At 48.3% G+C, this 17,018-nt stretch overlaps 8 protein-coding genes across 8 annotated transcripts; 2 read left to right on the top strand and 6 right to left on the bottom strand.

Annotated features, from left to right (window-relative positions):
- The first annotated feature begins 221 nt into the window (after window positions 1-221).
- On the top strand, window positions 222-1,412 carry GGS22DRAFT_77845 (carbohydrate esterase family 12 protein). The gene is made up of 2 exons (XM_047968074.1): window positions 222-937; window positions 1,000-1,412. Exons 1-2 carry the CDS (start codon window positions 390-392, stop codon window positions 1,262-1,264), a joined length of 813 nt encoding a protein of 270 aa, XP_047814734.1. The 5' UTR covers window positions 222-389; the 3' UTR covers window positions 1,265-1,412.
- A 272-nt stretch (window positions 1,413-1,684) lies between these two features.
- On the bottom strand, window positions 1,685-3,742 carry GGS22DRAFT_173727 (permease for cytosine/purines, uracil, thiamine, allantoin-domain-containing protein). The gene is made up of 3 exons (XM_047962975.1): window positions 3,155-3,742; window positions 2,522-3,085; window positions 1,685-2,470 (listed from the first exon to the last, which is right to left on the bottom strand). Exons 1-3 carry the CDS (start codon window positions 3,412-3,414, stop codon window positions 1,777-1,779), a joined length of 1,518 nt encoding a protein of 505 aa, XP_047814733.1. The 5' UTR covers window positions 3,415-3,742; the 3' UTR covers window positions 1,685-1,776.
- GGS22DRAFT_173724 (uncharacterized protein) lies at window positions 3,740-5,366 on the bottom strand. Its single transcript, XM_047962974.1, has one exon. It carries the CDS (start codon window positions 5,115-5,117, stop codon window positions 3,921-3,923), a length of 1,197 nt encoding a protein of 398 aa, XP_047814732.1. The 5' UTR covers window positions 5,118-5,366; the 3' UTR covers window positions 3,740-3,920.
- GGS22DRAFT_173723 (FAD/NAD(P)-binding domain-containing protein) lies at window positions 5,346-7,182 on the bottom strand. Its single transcript, XM_047962973.1, has 3 exons — window positions 6,860-7,182; window positions 6,615-6,801; window positions 5,346-6,547 (listed from the first exon to the last, which is right to left on the bottom strand). The coding sequence occupies exons 1-3, from the start codon at window positions 7,148-7,150 to the stop codon at window positions 5,448-5,450; spliced, it is 1,578 nt and encodes a 525-aa protein (XP_047814731.1). The 5' UTR covers window positions 7,151-7,182; the 3' UTR covers window positions 5,346-5,447.
- A 93-nt stretch (window positions 7,183-7,275) lies between these two features.
- GGS22DRAFT_77821 (uncharacterized protein) lies at window positions 7,276-8,978 on the bottom strand. The gene is made up of 2 exons (XM_047968073.1): window positions 7,380-8,978; window positions 7,276-7,300 (listed from the first exon to the last, which is right to left on the bottom strand). The coding sequence occupies exon 1, from the start codon at window positions 8,902-8,904 to the stop codon at window positions 7,471-7,473; it is 1,434 nt and encodes a 477-aa protein (XP_047814730.1). The 5' UTR covers window positions 8,905-8,978; the 3' UTR covers window positions 7,276-7,300; window positions 7,380-7,470.
- A 160-nt stretch (window positions 8,979-9,138) lies between these two features.
- GGS22DRAFT_197223 (heterokaryon incompatibility protein-domain-containing protein) lies at window positions 9,139-11,224 on the bottom strand (the record flags this gene model as incomplete). Its single annotated transcript, XM_047965952.1, has 1 exon — window positions 9,139-11,224. The coding sequence occupies one exon, from the start codon at window positions 11,222-11,224 to the stop codon at window positions 9,152-9,154; it is 2,073 nt and encodes a 690-aa protein (XP_047814729.1). The 3' UTR covers window positions 9,139-9,151.
- Window positions 11,225-12,045: 821 nt separating this feature from the next.
- Window positions 12,046-14,402, top strand: GGS22DRAFT_173719 (WD repeat-containing protein NCU09302/NCU11420). The gene is made up of 3 exons (XM_047962972.1): window positions 12,046-12,849; window positions 12,920-13,911; window positions 13,995-14,402. The coding sequence occupies exons 1-3, from the start codon at window positions 12,342-12,344 to the stop codon at window positions 14,034-14,036; spliced, it is 1,542 nt and encodes a 513-aa protein (XP_047814728.1). The 5' UTR covers window positions 12,046-12,341; the 3' UTR covers window positions 14,037-14,402.
- GGS22DRAFT_192729 (HET-domain-containing protein) lies at window positions 14,282-16,696 on the bottom strand (the record flags this gene model as incomplete). Its single annotated transcript, XM_047965303.1, has 2 exons — window positions 14,282-16,041; window positions 16,093-16,696. The coding sequence occupies 2 exons, from the start codon at window positions 16,694-16,696 to the stop codon at window positions 14,282-14,284; spliced, it is 2,364 nt and encodes a 787-aa protein (XP_047814727.1).
- Between the last annotated feature and the right edge of the window lie 322 nt (window positions 16,697-17,018).

Here is a 17,018-nt window from a genome sequence, read left to right as displayed (position 1 = left end):
CGGCAAATTGTCTTGTCGACTTGAGCCCCTCTCAACTCTGTTTCTCCAAACATCTTCTCGCGAACTAAGATGCGGAGTTTGGTAGGATGCGGAAGAATTAGCGATGAAAAATACTAAAATTATTCCAGATGCAACAACCGTTAACCCGGGATTGCGAGTAACGGTAGCATCACGATGCGGGTCGTGATCTAGATCTATGATCCAGGGGAATCGAATGTTTACCTCCTGGGTAACCATGCATAATCAGTGGTCCCGGTGGATAGCTCTTACGACGTTATATAAAAGCCATAGCCGCGTTATGTCGATCCAGTTACCAGGACCATCCTGCACACCGCGAAGCCTCCCTTGACCGTCTATCGTTTTAGAAGCATCTCGCTAAACCTTCAATCATGGGATTCCGAAGTCTCTGGTGGATACTGGCTGCAGCCGCCGCAGCCGCACCAGCCTCTGCCGCTACCACGATTCATCTATGCGGTGACTCGACCATGGCAAAGGGAGGCGGAGGAGCATCGGGTAAACCGACCGAGGGTTGGGGCGAGTACCTCAAATACAGCTTCGGCTCAGACTACGTCGTCCGCAACGCCGCCATCGGTGGAAGAAGCGCAAGGTCATATACCCGTGAAGGACGCTTCCAAGCGGTCGCCGACATAGTCAAGCCAGGCGATTGGGTCGTTATCGAATTCGGCCACAACGACGGCGGCAGCTTAAGCACCGACAATGGACGTACCGACTGTCCCGGAGACGGAGCCCAGACTTGCCAGACGACGTATAACGGCGTCGCGGAGACGGTTCTGACATATCCCGCGTACTACAAGAACGCGGCCAACCTTTTCCTCGGAAAGGGGGCTAAGGTTATCCTAAACTCGCCGACTCCGAATAACATCTGCGAAAGCGGTACATGTGTCGACGACGTTTCTCGATTCGATACCTACGCGAAGTGAGTGTTAAACCTCTTTCAAAGGGTTATATCTGTGAACTATTGTACTAATAATCCCACAGGCAAGCGGCTATCGACCTCGCAAGCCCTAACGTCTATCACGTACCTCACAAGCAATACGCAGTTCAGGTCATGAAGAACCTCGGTCCTACCACCGTCACTGCTAACTATCCTAACGACCACACTCACACTGGCCCTTTTATGGCTAACGTCATGGCTGGATCTTTCGTCTTGGGGTTGAAGTGCGGAACCAGTGCGCTTGGAAAGGCTGTTAAAAACTCGACCGAGTCGTTGGCTTCGGCTTCGTACGGAGCGTGTATAAAATAAGACAACTCTGTTCTTATTTAGAATGTTTAGACAGTATATGAAAAGCTCTATGATATTACATCAGTTCTTCTAGGCGTGCCACAAACGACTCCGAAAGGGTACATCGATAAGGCTTCGCATGCCTAGCTCTAATGTGTCGTGGAGCTATGTTTGAGTGACTTGTCGACCTCAATTACTGATTCTTTTGTAACAAAAGTTGAAAATTCGTGTCAGGCAGCAGGCTCAATAAAATTACATCTGCCTAGAACATTGCTTTTTCGGGCTCTTCGGGGGTTCTGCAGTGGCTTGACGGGTACTTACAGAAGCCCGAATGGATCAAAATTAGGTCTGTGGGCTGATTTTTCACCGATTTGCTCTTCATTTTCAGTGCTCATGTCGCTAATTGATGAAACTGTCGAGCTTCAAGACATTCCATATGACCTTATTGTGTATATGACTTTATTCTTATGTTTTATCTATACCTAGGTACCTATGTACCTATTTGCAGTATCCAATCATTTAGTCAAGTCTATCTACCGTCCGCTAAATTTCTTCTCCAATAACCGAAGAGGGATATATAGAACCGCGGTTACGACGAACGCCATTTCAAATCCAATGTCCCCGGACTTTTTAGCGATTGGGCCCTGAAACCACACCTGCGACATGCTGGGGATAACCAGCGCAAAGCTAAGCGCACTTGCTGCCAGAGCTGCGACTCCCCACGGCAATCGAGATGCCACGTTCCAACTATCCTGATCGTACGTATCGTATCGGCCATTCCTAAACACGTTATGTTCGACGATGAGCACCGATACGAACGCGGCAGACCAGTAACCGATCAGAGACACGAAGTTCTCGAGACTAGAGAAGAATTCTTCTGCCGCCTTAATGCTGACCGGTATGACAATCGCAGCGACCACAACCGAGAACATATAGCGTGGTATCACGACCAGCTGTGGGATTAAAATCTGGAAATTCAGTGTGATCGAATACATCGTCGCAGCGAAGTTTCCGAGTAAGGTCAACGAGAGTACCACAACGACAAACTTGCCGAAGCCGCCAGCGCGCGAGAGCATTGCGGCTAAGACTCCACCGACTTGTGTTGCGTCGTAACCTTCCTGCCACTCGGGGTTACTACTTATAGCCCCTGCGATAGCAGAACCCAAAATCATCAGCAACATCGATGGGATCACAAGACCTGTAAAACCATACAAGAACAACCTCAAACTTGGATTCGGTTAGTCAGAGGTTGCACGAAGATGAGATGAGATGACTCACGATGAGAACTTGGGGTTTAGGTATGTCGTGAAATCCGAAGCGAGGCACGCGTATGGGATCATGTAAGAAGCCATGATCATACCAAAGCTTAGGACACCACCAGCTGTTGCAGGTTCTGTTGGTGCTTGCTTAGCAAGATCAGAGCCTCCGCACCCCGTAGCGATGATGATGGCTATCAAAGCCGGGATCCAGGCGAAACGCTCATATTGGTGTAGCACATCATAACCGCAAAAGGAGATGAGAAGAGCCAGCACACCCATGATGACTATCCCAACCGCTGGGGTAAGAGAACCACCAGCAACGGCAGATAGACATTGGCCTCCGATGACGCAGATAACGACACAGAAGCCTGTAAGGGTGGCTAGGTTCAAGATGACCGGTACGGAGACGAGATATCTACCAAAGGAATAACGAGCCTGGATCATCTGCCGTAGGCCAGTCTTTGGACCCAAAGTACCGAGATATGCTGGTATGGCAGCGGTTAAGAGGCAAAAGAATATGATAACCAGAGCACAATCCCTTAAACTCAGGCCAAAACCCGGACCCAACATGCCGAATGTGATGCTAATCGGAATATTAGCATACCTTCATCTCATCGTCTCCTAACCAATGGAATATGAGTGATCAACTTACGGCAGGAGGTTTATATTCATACTAGCCCATATCCAAAAGTAACTAAAGTAGTTGGTAGCGGTACGGTCTTCCAACGCTACCGGCAAGACTCCTCGTTCTTCGACCGGGCTGGCTTCGATAAATTCGGATATAATCCCTCGGAGGCTTTGCATCAAATTGCGACCCCGCGGTTCAGAAACATCGGCCTGTCCAATTACCTTTTCCGTTTTCTTCCCAACTACCGTCACCTCATTCTCGCTTATCTGATGATCTTGCGACATCCTGGTAGTCTTGAGGCAGGGTAGATCTAAGATATGCGTATGCGCACTCGGGTAATACTAAAAAGAATCGATATCTCAAAGTCAAATTGGATATCCAAGCCTTAAACCTTTGAACAAGGAAGCTGACTCCTCGAAGCCGATAGCGCAGAGCTGCTGTAGTCACGATCCAACAACCCACGACAGCTGCAAGAATCTTATCTGCGCGAAATTCTTTAGAAGGGCCGACAAGTGGATGCCATCATGTGCAACTGCAAGTAATTCGATAACAGCGGATCAAGCCTTCCAAAAGCCGAATACAGGGGAGTTCCCGGGTCCAGCTCGGAATGATGTAATCGCCACGAAAGGAAAAAGTTTTCTCGTTCTTTGAATCGGCGCGGTCTTGGACTCCGTACAGTGCACACTATTATCTCCATGTAAAATATCAACATTTCGCACTGTATTTATACCGGCGTATTCCAGGACCTAATAACCTCAACTAGGTAGTTACAGCAAGAAGCCAAACACAACTACGGCAAGTACGAAAGCCCAAGAGCAGGCCAATGCCCCGACATATCCAAAACCGGATCCCACCTCACAAACTTTCCATCATCATCCACATCAGTCCCCACAGCCGCCGCCGGAAAAATCCAAAACCCAACCGCATTCTTCGGCGACGACGCCCTCTCCAAATTATAATCCGCCTTAATCCTCTCCAGGCGCTCGCGTATCAGCGACCCAGGCGAAATATGTCTCTCCTCAACCTCCTTTAGCGCCTCCGACCAAGCTTCATCCTCCTCACATAACCACTTCTCCGCATGCGCGCGATCCCGCACCTTATTCGACGAGCCCCTTGTGACCCCGACCACGAAGCTATATCGCGATAACGGCGGTTGCACAATGCCGCAGCGATCGAGGATATGTCTCCAGAGAACAAGCATATTGCGACAGTCCTGGGAGCCAGCATAGACGACGCGCAAGTCGTCCGCGATAGGGCGAGGGTCGCGCTGGAGGAGATCGAAGGACGGGATCTTCGACATGATGGGCGCGGAGCGGTGGAACTCGACTTTACCGATCATGCTTGCGGTGCCCGTGCCCGTCGGGTCCCACATGCGTCCCGCGCGTCCAGTGAGCACGAACCACACGCTTTCAAGTTGCGTTAGTGTCTGCACGAACGTTTCACGGACGGGCGTGGCCATCGTCGCGATATCGGTTCGCCAGCATATCCAGTCCACGTCGTTTGCACCGAGTGCTAACCTCCTGATGCCGACGCCTTCGGGATCGATGGTCTTGAGGTGGTGGATTAGGTTGGCGAACCGGTTCGTGCCTACTTCGGATGTGACGTGGATTATGTCGAAGTCCGGGTTGTACATCAGCGTTCCATCTTTGACGGTTTCACCGATTTTTAGGTTGCAGTGCATGTGCACTCTGTAGAACTGAAGCGCGACTTCTCTTGACTCTCTATTCACTCGGAGGAGTTTGCTTAAGACCTGATGTCCCGGGACGACGGGGAATTCGTTGTGCATGGCGGCGATGAATTCCTCTTGCGTATCGGGCTGGGAATGCCATGGTCGGGTTGGTATCTTGATCCTTATGATGCGGTGACGGTGTAGTGACAGTCGCCATACTAGCAGACGAAGTTCTGTGGGGAGTAGTGGGAATAGTGGGAAATTATTCTCTTCATTGTTGTAAGTCGGGTTGTATATTTCCAGATGCGCCTCAGACATTTTCGTGTTGTATACTTAGTAGGTAAGTTGACACGGAAATGTAAGGATAGGTCGTAGATGCCGTATGGTGATGAATATTGGGGTCATTGTGCCGCAGACAGGCAGTTATCGCGATAGGACGTGGCACGGGTAGTCACCAGTAAGATCAGTTTTACACTGAGAACTCCATAACTGGAAATCCACTATGGAGGCTTTTCGTCGATATTAAGTCCGGTATACGTCGTAACACCCCAATCAAAAACTGCCCCTATGTATCTTATGACAGTCAAGCAATTCATCCAGCAGCAAATTCCTATAGAAGCATGACCATAAGTTGATTCATCGTCACTCCTAACTATCATTACGAATTCTCGCCCTCTTCGCAACCTCCTTCCCCGCAATCCGCCCCATCACCGTCCCCATCGTCAATCCACTACCTCCCGGATAATTATCCCAGAATAAACCACCCAGCAACTCGCCCGCGCACCAGAGACCTTCAATCTTACTCCCGGTAAACTCGCTCACAACCTCCGCCTTAGACGTAACTGCCAGCCCACCAAACGTAAATGTGATTCCACAAGTTACTTCGACAGCCTGAAAGGGGCCGTGTTCGATAGGCATGGCCCAGTTCGTCTTGCCTATGGGCAATGACCTCCGTATTCCTTGCGTCGACATGCCATCTTTTTGACTCGGGTCGAACTCCTTCTCGGGATGTTCCAACTGGAAGCTTTTACATGCATCATTGAACTGATTAATGGTCTCCAGGAATCGTCTACCATCCCTAAGCCCCTCACACTTGAGCATATCCGCAAGCTCTCCAATTGTTTCGCCTTTTATATTTGCGGTGACATCGTCGGCATATTCCTCCTGCCGTAGAAGTTTGCTCCCCTCCGCGTCCCAGATTTGGAATGCGATGCCCTGAGGTTGTTTGAGGATTTCCTTCCCAAAAATGGCGTAGGTGAAGTTGCGTAAATCGAATCCCTCGTCGACGAATCTATCCCCGTTGATATTCACCATAATGCCTAATGGGTAGCCTGACTTGGTGTATCTGTTTGTCATTACTCGATCTCCGGACGCAAGAGGCGAGTTGGCGTCCCAGGCAACTGAATGACAACCCGAATAATTGCCATCCAGCTTCGCACCGAGTTTCTTCGCCATGGCGTGACCGTCCCCCGTGTTGTATTTTGATCCACGAACATGAGCTAGATCCCAATTAGGGCCCAGATATTGAGCGCGTAACGCTGGGGAGGCTTGAAAGCCACCACTCGCCAATACAACTCCGCCCCTAGCACCAATAAGTCTCATTTTTCCTTCACTAAATACTTTCACGCCGGTTACCTCGTTTGTCGTGGGGTCAGCAACCAAATCGATTGCCGGAGAGCTGAAGTGAATCATTACACCGTACTTTTTCGCAGTATTTAGATGAAATTGGAATAACTCCTTTCCCTGACCTAAATCGACACTGGTAAGCATAAGAAAAACCTCTGAAGCAAGTCAAAGTTCAAATAGGTATCTCACCAGCCATAGTCAACACCATACCACCCCAAAACTTATACTTCCCATCGATCAAGTACGATTGCCGGTTGAACGAAAGAACGAAGCGAGCGCCATTATCCATCAACCACTGCACCGCTTCCCTTGAGTTATCCACCAGTAACCCAGCCAGCGTCGGGTCCGCCCTACCTTTAGTAATACGAAGGATATCCTTCCTAACAATTAGCCCTGTCTCATCATACCTAATAAAAATCACTATCACAGCTCACTCTATGAAAATCATCCTTCGTATAGGGCGACATATCAATCCTTTTGACTAAATCCCCTGGCAGGCCTTTCGTGCCATCATCCCCATATATATGAGGCAGCAAGTCCGGTAAACCGTCGAAGCAGCATCTGAAAGCAGCAGCCGTGTAGAACGTATTCCCGCCCGCATCTTCGAACGGAGCTTTCTCGACTAGACAGACCCGGGCACCGAACTGTGCTGCGGTGGTGGCCGCAGAGAACCCGGCGTTACCACCACCGATGATTACAACGTCGTAGGTCTCATCAAAATCCATCTGGGTGAGACGGAATGAGTTGATGTTGAAAAGTTACGGTATGAATTGTTTGCGATATCAATGGAGGGGTTCAGTTCTCTTCAACCGCTGCCGGGGATAACCGACCTCCCCAATGTACCCCAACTATAGTGAAGGTAGGGCATAACTCACCTGTAGATAGTGGATATTTAGGTCAGTAACAAAGAACTCGCGGGCAACACTCAGCAACCAAAACAGGGGTAAAGCATACAATAATACATTCATACAAACCCTAACGTTATGAGCGGGGTTACTATTTATCAGCTACGATACAGATCAACAGCCCATAAACGACCATAGACTTAATATCCGATATCATTTTCCTTCTCCTTAATCGACAAGTCCACAATGCGATGCCAATGCCTAAGGCGATCCCGAACAGACCGCTCATAATCAGGCATAGTCATCAGAGCCCTCGTAAAGGAACCGGAAGTCACCTTCGTAGCCAATCCAGTCGCCGCGGCATCGACTTGGTTCAAGATAGACGCAGTCTGCTCATCGAAGTATAGACCGCAATAGCGCATCTCCTCTAGAAGATTTAGAATTCCAACCAAGTCCCCGTGATGATTCCAGTGAATTTCTAGGAGATCGTTGTAGAATGGTGTTGATACGCCGAGGATATATGACTCTAGTCCGAGCTCCTTGATCCGTGGAAGGAGTGAAAATACCAGTGGAGAGGGCACGCTGAAGGCGGTATCCAGACGGCGGAGGGCAAGGAGAAGGTAGGCCGGGTAAAGCGGACCATAGATATAGAGACTTAACTCTTCTGGTGGGATGTTGTTGTTAGTGATCGGATCGGCAGCCGCATCTTCTGTCTCTTCCAATGTATCTTCTGTCGCTTCCAGCGCATCCTCTGCCTTTGCCAGGTTATCCTCTAGTGCGCTTTCGAGGACTTCGCTACTTTCGGGAGTATCAATAGCTTCTTCGGACTCGCTCGCCACTTCATCAACCGCAACATCCTCCCCTTCCTCCACCACCTCCACCACCTCCTCTACCTCCTCATCCACTTTAACCTTCCTACCAATCCCAAGCCTAGCCGGCATAGTAAAAACCTCCTTCTCCAAAACATCCCAAAGCTCAAAATCAGTCCGCGCATTAAAAATCAACCCCTCCACACGAACGCGCTCAGGACGGCGTTTCGCCTCCAGCTCCAGAGTACGATTAATAGTATGGGCCGGAGTCTTCCAGCCCTCATCAGCCGTAGCCTTCTTCCTACCCTCGTCAACCGTGAACGAGTCCTCCTCGCCAGGAGGCGCCGTAGCGTGAATCGTATCGAGGGCCCGACTAGCCGCGGCGCGCAACTCGGCCGGGAATCGGAGAAGCGCCTTCTGGCGGTCTTTAGCGGCGCCTGCGAGGAGGCCCGGGGCTGCGACGGTCGCGGGACGGGATTGGCCTGCGTCTTGGGCGGCTTGTTGCATGATAAGCATGGTCGAGCGGTCGGACGGCGTTTCCTTATAGTAGCTAGGTTTGAGGCCGCGGGCTTTTATGTCGGCGAAGATGCGCTCGAAAATCTGGCGCTCGTAGGGGGTGATGGTTGCGCGACGAGGCGGCTTAGGCGGGGGGGTTGAGAGGATTTCCTCTTCCTCGGAGTTGAAAACGAAGGGGATGTCATCGCTTCCTTTGACGCATTGTCGGTTGGTAGCATGTAGGGCGCGGGCGAAGGTTACGGCCTTTCGAGGGTTGGTACGGAGGATTGTCCTCGTATGGTACAGGAACGGTAGGGATGTCGACGGCATTCTTGGTTTGCTGTTTTTTTCGAACGATAGCGACGTGGTGAGATGGTACAAATTCGATCGATAAATGTTTTCTTAGCTGAGTTTAGAAATTTTGGTATTGGTACACATTATTTTTATCGATAAGAGGGGGGCATACCCCACTAAAATGCAATATATACAGGCCCCTATTAACTTTTAAGTACCCCAAGCACCCCCTATTAACTACGCCCCGCCAGCCCTAAAGATATGATGGATCCTCCGAATATCCTCATATTAAGGTAACCGTCTCCGTTGAGCTAAATCCATTCAATACCATGTTCATGGATTCCTTGTTCTGTTTGTGATTTCCTTTACTCGGAGAAAAATGCAAAACACCCACTCTAGAAAATATCTGACGCGACCTACTCTCCCGGTCTAGAATCAAAAAGTGGCGGTTCGTTGATTGTTCGCCGAGTCCCTTCGCGATTTCAAGCAAGTGGACTTTTCGCGGAACCTTACCAAACGACACATCGGTACAATCTATAGACACCAATGATTCGATTTTCAGTCCAGAACGCAAGTGCGTCAACTCGAAATTGTGTCCAGATTTTTGACGGACCCAGCACGAAATTAATCGGCCTCGTAGTATTAGAGAGCTAGTCTTGAAAACCCCATATGGGTTATTATCGACGTAGCGGCAAATTGCTTCTACAACTCTGACAGAAGGGGTTAATTGATCGATTGAAATTGCAGGATATGCGATAGGCATCTTAGATATAGAAGCCCAAGACCACGTCGGTGCCGTTGTTAATCTCTGGGTATCCTGGCTTGACGTCTGCCATAGTAAATCTCGGTACAAAGAACCCGACCACAAACCAGCAAGATAACGCTCCCCAGGGCGGACTGTCTGGAATTGTCTAGCCATGGCTGCGATGGCAGGGAGTTTATCATCCAGGTTAGTCAAATTTAGCAGGCTATACTCCGAAACCATGTTCGCCCACGCCTCTCGAGGGTCATAAGGGTTTGGTTTTAGAGCTATTTCGTTACCATAAATTTTAGTAGGCGTTTTACCAGACTCCCGGGCTCGGACGGCGACAGCGTTGGTTTGTGCACTCGAACTCGTGAGTTTCTTCGTAGGATTAATAACCTTATAAAAGACCCTCTTGGGACATTCCGCGTCATCATAGTCCAAGAGTCGATGTTGCGTAAGACAGCACTGACAAGCGGTATCGCAGAAGCATTCAAAAACCAATTCCTTTTTCGTGAAATATAAAACTCTAGGCGATATCAATCGTTCCTGGTAAGTCCAGGCCCGATCGAATAACGGGGTTGGATTGGGAAGCCCAGGATTAGAATGCCGGCCCCGGATAGAAATCGGTTCATGAAATCGTCGCATGGAAAGGGAGAAGTCCTCATCATTAAAGCGTAAACTTGCTAATGGAGTCGACCTGAACCGTTCGGACTTTGAGAAAAGCCCAGAATCGCAATCGTCGCCCCAAACAGCCGTCAGGGTTACATATGCGTTTTTGTAGATATCGGACATCCGTCCCGACTCCCGTTCCCAGTCTGCCCGGTCATTTTGTATCATACAAAGGCAATCGACCCATATATATTCGATACCCAACCGACGTGTATATTCTATGGCATCTTGAGTAGTCTTTGGCAATGTGGACCATTTTATACGTTTCTTATGGTCGCTTAGTGTCGAAGGTGTCGTTGAACATGGTTGCGTTTTCTTGCCCCACAAATAGCTAATGGCTGCGTATCGAGTGCCTTTAGGAACACAGTCATCGAGAACAACATCTTTGCCGAGACCTCTCGGGTTGACACGAATGAGACGCGTCGGAACAAATGAACTAGCGTTGACAGGTTGACAGCAATATTGATGAGCTTGGATTTGTTCTTGTGCCCAGAAAAATGAGGCATCTGATGAGGTATCGATGTGTTCTGGTCGGCCCCTTGGTATCCCACGAGGAATTTCAGGTCCGTGGGAATCTGCTGAAATAAACAAGAACACCTCTTCATATGCCGAAGAGAATTCATCGTCGACCCTAATATAATTTCTGCCGCAGAAAGAAACTCTATTGGGAGATCGAAGCAGTCCCGTCTTATGGACTTTTAGGGCCTTGATGACAAGTGCTAGAATCTGGCAGCGGATGCAATTCCTAGAGAGATCCCTCGAGCTGATGGCATGAAGGAGGCGACGTGGCCTAAGGAGCTCTAGAGGATCGCCATTCCAACCACAAGTTTTGCAAGAGGAACTTCGAGTATCTCGAGACGCCGTGTTCGGTGAACCAAGAGACTTAAAATTCCATCCATCAGGCAACCGAATCTGAGGAACTAGAGGAGGTTGCTGTTCCATGATGTTAGCGAGTAGCACAGTTGCGAAGATTCTATAGCTCAAGAGTAAGGCTTTAGAGACAAGAAAAATAGAATAAGAGGGAATGAAAGGGGTTATAAATCATCAGACTTGCCTAAGATCTCCATAGTTAAGTCGGCCAAGTTATGAGACTTATGCTGAGATTGTGTGACGTTGGCGGTGAGTAAATTGACTTATCCAGTAGCCTACCTAGTACCTACCTACCTAATAGGTACACAGTAGCAAGTACAATTGGTGATTTCAGATAGGTAATAAGCCTTCTTTTTCTTCATGGCCTATGATTTCACGACCATTTGAGGGCCTCCTGTTCTAGTCAGTCAAGGGAGTAAGTTAGTATACACGCTTTCCAACGTCAGGCAGAGTTTAGGAGGCAATGCTATTCATGTGATTCAAGCGGATTTAAGGGATATTCGAGATACTCCCAACAAAACAAAGTCGACTTTTACAAGTGTGAAGAATAGACCGCAAGTTAGCTATTGTACAGTTAAAAAGTAGCTAGTGAATGACTCAGGCTGAATTCAATGTTACATAGGATAGAAAACAAATATTGTGTAGTCTTTATGGGATGTTGACTTGGTATATGTATGTAGATTGAATAATGTTGGTAGTGTTGGAAGTACAGTGGAAAGGGGCTGGGTTTTTATTCGCCAATGGCGATGACGTAGTTCTCTTGCTTATATAATGAAATTACGTAACCTGAAATCCCGGCCATTGTTCGGTTATGTAATCAAAGTTACGCGATCGCGTTAACGCGTCTTAAATTCTTAAGTGATTTTCGTCATTCATTCTTCTATCGCCGCCACGATTAATATCTACGTGACTGTAATACAGCGTCAGTCTTCGGATATCACACTTAAGCATTGAAATTCAATACTTTCCACCGTATCACCGGTTGAAATTTACCTTAGAAACTCACTTCAAGTCCCTAGTTCAGCGACTAACTAAAGTAAGAAAAGAACTGGACTCCACGTCACATTCACTCTCTTTCACACTCCTTCCTTAGACCTGTTCTCTGCAATTTTGACCAACAACATCAAACCCTAGCCAGCGAGCTTTGCCACTTTTAGTCCCTAGGCTCATTGGGCCTGAATCATCCACGATGGCCCCCGAACTAAGCACGTTCGAGGCACGGAGGAGAGCAAACGTGGTGAACAATGCCAAGCTGTTAAAGGACTCGGCCGAAGTCGCAGCCAAAATGCGCAGGGCCGCAGCTCCACCCCCGAGGGCGGCTTCTGCTTCCAAGAAGAGGAAAGCTGCCGAACCAGCTCCTCGCACAAGAGTGATGCCTACCCGTCAAAGCGCGAGATTGGCGGGAGCAGGTTCGGATACCAACGGAGATGGTCTCGAACTAAAGGATATCCCCGCCGAGTTGAAGCCACCCGAGCCCAAGCGCATTCGCACAAGTGGCGACTTGCAACTCACAAACCTTCAAGTCGAAGGGCAGAGATGGTCAAGCACCGGAGCGTTGGCTTCATTTGTCCAGGGCGCTCGACCCGGTGTTCGGACCTTCACGGAAGATGATATCAAGGATACCTCGGATAGCAAGTTAAAGGACTTAAGAAAGGAGATGAGCGACCTCAAGCTGTACGATGGCTGGGTACCTAACGGTAAGCTAGTAAACGGATTATAGCCGCATCCATTGTACCATTGTAAGATCGTAGCACTAACCATACGCAGATATCAAGATTACCCCTGAACGTGTCTATGCTCTCACATTTCATCCTATTCAGGATAAACCAATCATCTTGGCAGGTGACAAGAAGGGTACATTAGGATTTTTCGATGCGTCACAAGAGACGCCTGCCCAGCCAGACGAAGATGACGAGGACGAGAATGTGAAGATCCCTCTTCCCCAAGTTGGTGCCTTCGAAGTGCATAGTAGGACCATCTCGTCCATAAAAATACCCATGTTCGATCCGAATTCGGTGCTTACCAGCTCCTATGACTCCTCAATACGTTGTCTAGATCTGCAGTCCCAGGTCAGCAGGCAATTATGGGAACCCGAAGACGACTCCGTAGACGTGGGCATTTCGTGTATCGATGTATCACCCGAAACCAAAGATGTCATCCTTTTTTCGACGTTAGATGGGTATATAGGAAGGTTAGACAGACGCTCGAAGGAGAAGGCAGATATGTGGAGTTTGTCCGACAATAAGATCGGTGGCTTTTCCCTAAACCCGTTACTACCCCATCTCATAGCAACGGCATCCCTCGACCGGACTTTGAAGATATGGGATCTGAGAATGATCAAGGGAAAAGGTGAACTTCGCCACCCATCGTTGCTTGGCGAGCACCAATCACGATTATCGGTCTCGCATGCTTCCTGGAGTCGTGGTGGATACTTAGCAACATCGTCCTATGACGACACGGTCAAGGTGTACGACATGTCAGATTCTATGAAATGGAAGCCTGGCCACGATCTGTCCGATAAACAGATGACGCCGACGCATTCGATCCCACATAACAATCAAACTGGCCGCTGGGTGACGATTCTCAAGCCGCAATGGCAGACCAAACCAGCGGACGGCGTAGAGAAGTTTGCCATCGCGAACATGAACCGGTTCGTGGATATTTATGATAGCGAGGGGAAGCAGCTGGGACAGCTGGATGGTGAGGGTATTACCGCCGTGCCTGCTGTTGCGGAATTCCATCCTACGTTGAATTGGCTGGTACGTATATTTCAAGACTGCTCACTATTCCTTTTTGATCTTAAAATTGCATGGATGCTTGGTACTAACTCTGGATGTTATAGGCTGGCGGAACTGGTAGTGGAAAGCTGTGTCTCTGGATGTAAGAAAGGTGGCGGAAATGGATCAGATTAGAGGGAATCAAATGCATTCATCGCTCTGGAGGACTATGGGCTATAAAAGGTAACCTGATCGCGACACTCGTATATACCTAATTATGGGCTCGCAATAGGAGTTTCGGCGTTGACGTGACTAGCAAAAGGTTTGGGGACGGCCACCTAGTTTAATATCATGTTCCAACAATACCTACCTAGGTACACAAACCTCGTTTTATTGATATTTAACCCGTTACCTATACGAGCTTGATTTCCTGCCGTTCGATGTCCTCCCAAAACTTCCTCCCTCCTAGGCCCTTATTTTCAGAATAGAAAAGTCCGACCTTCTCAAATCCTCCCCCGTCATCTGCTTCCATAACTAAAAGTCCAAGCATTATCTCCGGGTCTTTGAGATATTTGCGAGAATTCATATTTACACGATTAAGACCGCAACTTGAAAGTAACACCATCGAAAGACGATCTATCGGTCCATCAGGATATCTATCGGTATTCTTGTATCCGTTCATGTCCCAATCAAACTGTAAATACGCAATATATTCACCGTCTTTCGACCGGAGACCGTAGGGGAAAATGATACCCAACCATGTGTATTCGGAACTATCGCCACGTTCCACCCTCAAAACATTCGGTTTGTCATCATCGCCGAGTGGCACCCGAGATGTCTTTGCGTGGAGTAGTAGATGTCCACCATATACCCTTCCATAGGGGTTCATCTCTTGCGTGATAATCTCCGACTCTCGAAGCTCAAACTCTTTAATAAAGAAGTGGTCTGACTGTCCAACGCCCCAGACCCAACGAGTCATTTTCGGGTTGGATGCCCAACTCCACGTAGGCGCAATATACTCATCTTTACGCTTCTGTAAGTAAATATGAGCATCTTCTATTACGTTGGGAGTCCAAAGAAGCCCGCTTTCGATATCGGAATCCCATAGTCCAGCTAGATACCTCTGGCCTGGGTACATATGCGAAAAGGTCCTCGCTAACGCGGAAATAGCGGGTAGCTTGTCCTGGTTATACGACAAGCTCCGGGTAAAGTACTCTGAAAGCACACTGTACCATGGCGAAGACCAGAGCACGGTTGATTTCTCTTCCGTCGGCAACGGGAACGCCCTAGACTGAGTCCAATTCATGAACCGCGTTCCGTCCTCCGACTCGCAGAACTTTCCGCAGGTCGCGTACATCATGAGGTTGCCGAAGTAGATCTTGCGGGGTGAAAGGAGGGCTTCCTGCAAGGTCCATCCTCGAGAATTCCAGGTAGAATCCCGAAACTCTACTTCCGCGACTCGATCTGTGTGAGCCGTGGGCCTGCCGAAAAGCTGATTGTGTTCTTTGAGATTGTCCGTTGGTGGTTGAGACATGCTTAGGTACAAACTACCGGAGATCGAGGTATCGAGCGTAGAACGGAAGCTGATGCGTAGTGTTGCTTGGGAAACCCGTTTCCCTAAGAACCCACTCGAACAGGAGTCACCTCGGAGAACGCAGAGCGTAAGAAAGCTTTTGGCATAAACTTGAGACATCTTGAATGATTCCCTCGTCCAGTCTTCTTCGTCGCCTTGGATGATGCATAGAGCATCTACCCAGATATATCGAACCCCGATCTCCCGGCAAATCATAACAGCATCTGCTATAGTCTTGGGTAATGTCTCCGGCTTGATTCCTTGGAGGTGATCCTCAAGGGAATCCTTGGTTGTTTTCAGCTGCTCCTTTGCACTATCCCCTGAACCCCAACAATAGCTTAGAGCCACGTATCTTAGAGATTCATGATCCTCAACCTCCAACAAAGGTTGATATTCTTTTGTGATAATTAATTTTAGATGTTCAGTTGTCTTCGTCCCGACATCGATCAGACGTGTTGGTAAGTACGTATCCTCTGTCGAAGAGGGGAACTCGATGAGAGTCCGGTGGACAAGTTCGTTCAACCTTTCAAGGCGGGCTGCCGAAAAGCCCCCCAGAGGAATTGGTCGACGCCAGAGATTAAGCCATATTGCAGATGGATCTACTTCTCTTCAGCATTGGCTTCTGTTTTAGAGGGCTTCTTCAAGCTTACCAGAACTCTGGGTATGGAAGTTGTAATGAAACGAGAAGTCGTTTCCTTTCCCCCCTTCTAACTTGACAGTGAAGTAGACCATTAACATATCAAGCCAGGGCCTTATATCGAATTCCTCGCCACCCTTCCCATTTGCTATTCGACTACCGCCACTGAATTTATACGTAATATCTGTGATGGTGAGCTTTGCACGATCGGTCTTTTCGTTCTCGGGAAGATTGTAAATCAACGAATTTCGAATTTTCTTATCCCACACACATGAGATATCTTTCCTTAGCATATAACAGAACGTACAGCCCTGAGAGGCAGTTTTAGCCATTTCAGGCAGATCTGGCAAGGTATCGCTTCTGTGATATCCAAGTTGAAATTCCGTTTTAGCAAAATCCCTCTTCTCTTCGTGTTCGGGCGATTGTGGATGCATTATTCCTCCTCCAAGAATGTTGTTCATCGTATCTTGAATAACCCCAAAGTAAACAAACGGAGTCCCATCTTTCGATACTCGAGCATCGCCGCCTTGCTGGAGATCGTTAAATTCGAGGAGTTTGCAATAACTACAAGGACTATCAAGGACAGCATCTTCATAGATGGCGATACCTTCTTCCATAGTTGTGACTTTTTTTTCAAAAAAAAAAAAAATAGACCTAGGTAGACACCGAATCTGAAGAGGAAAATATAGATTATAGATCCATTATGTACTCGAGGCGTAATTGTTCCACATTACCTTCTTCATATGAGGTAACCACTAGCTATTTTACGTTACATCGCTCATGAAGACATTCTCCATCGTCTCCCAGTTATGACATGAAGGAAATATGCTAGGTAACCTCACAGCCTCAAATTTTCAATAAATTTAACGCCTAACATGACAAGCTGAAAGGTGCTAATCATACACCATATTGGGCACAACCTACTACCTTATGTGGCCT

This window comes from Annulohypoxylon maeteangense (assembly GCF_022496945.1).
Source record: "Annulohypoxylon maeteangense strain CBS 123835 unplaced genomic scaffold GGS22scaffold_22, whole genome shotgun sequence".
NCBI classification, from domain to species: domain Eukaryota; kingdom Fungi; phylum Ascomycota; class Sordariomycetes; order Xylariales; family Hypoxylaceae; genus Annulohypoxylon; species Annulohypoxylon maeteangense.
Note: the sequence above shows the minus strand (reverse complement) of the source record. Positions and strands in the feature narration are given on the sequence as shown.

Coding starts and splice junctions, on each gene's coding strand:
- GGS22DRAFT_77845 (XM_047968074.1), top strand. CDS start 390: ATGGGATTCCGAAGTCTCTGGTGGATACTGGCTGCAGCCGCCGCAGCC. Junction 938..999: donor CGATTCGATACCTACGCGAA/GTGAGTGTTAAA, acceptor ATAATCCCACAG/GCAAGCGGCTATCGACCTCG.
- GGS22DRAFT_173727 (XM_047962975.1), bottom strand. CDS start 3,414: ATGTCGCAAGATCATCAGATAAGCGAGAATGAGGTGACGGTAGTTGGG. Junction 3,086..3,154: donor ATGAATATAAACCTCCTGCC/GTAAGTTGATCA, acceptor TATTCCGATTAG/CATCACATTCGGCATGTTGG. Junction 2,471..2,521: donor CTAAACCCCAAGTTCTCATC/GTGAGTCATCTC, acceptor ACCGAATCCAAG/TTTGAGGTTGTTCTTGTATG.
- GGS22DRAFT_173724 (XM_047962974.1), bottom strand. CDS start 5,117: ATGTCTGAGGCGCATCTGGAAATATACAACCCGACTTACAACAATGAA.
- GGS22DRAFT_173723 (XM_047962973.1), bottom strand. CDS start 7,150: ATGGATTTTGATGAGACCTACGACGTTGTAATCATCGGTGGTGGTAAC. Junction 6,802..6,859: donor CGAAGGATGATTTTCATAGA/GTGAGCTGTGAT, acceptor ATTGTTAGGAAG/GATATCCTTCGTATTACTAA. Junction 6,548..6,614: donor TATGGTGTTGACTATGGCTG/GTGAGATACCTA, acceptor GTGTCGATTTAG/GTCAGGGAAAGGAGTTATTC.
- GGS22DRAFT_77821 (XM_047968073.1), bottom strand. CDS start 8,904: ATGCCGTCGACATCCCTACCGTTCCTGTACCATACGAGGACAATCCTC.
- GGS22DRAFT_173719 (XM_047962972.1), top strand. CDS start 12,342: ATGGCCCCCGAACTAAGCACGTTCGAGGCACGGAGGAGAGCAAACGTG. Junction 12,850..12,919: donor CGATGGCTGGGTACCTAACG/GTAAGCTAGTAA, acceptor AACCATACGCAG/ATATCAAGATTACCCCTGAA. Junction 13,912..13,994: donor ATCCTACGTTGAATTGGCTG/GTACGTATATTT, acceptor TGGATGTTATAG/GCTGGCGGAACTGGTAGTGG.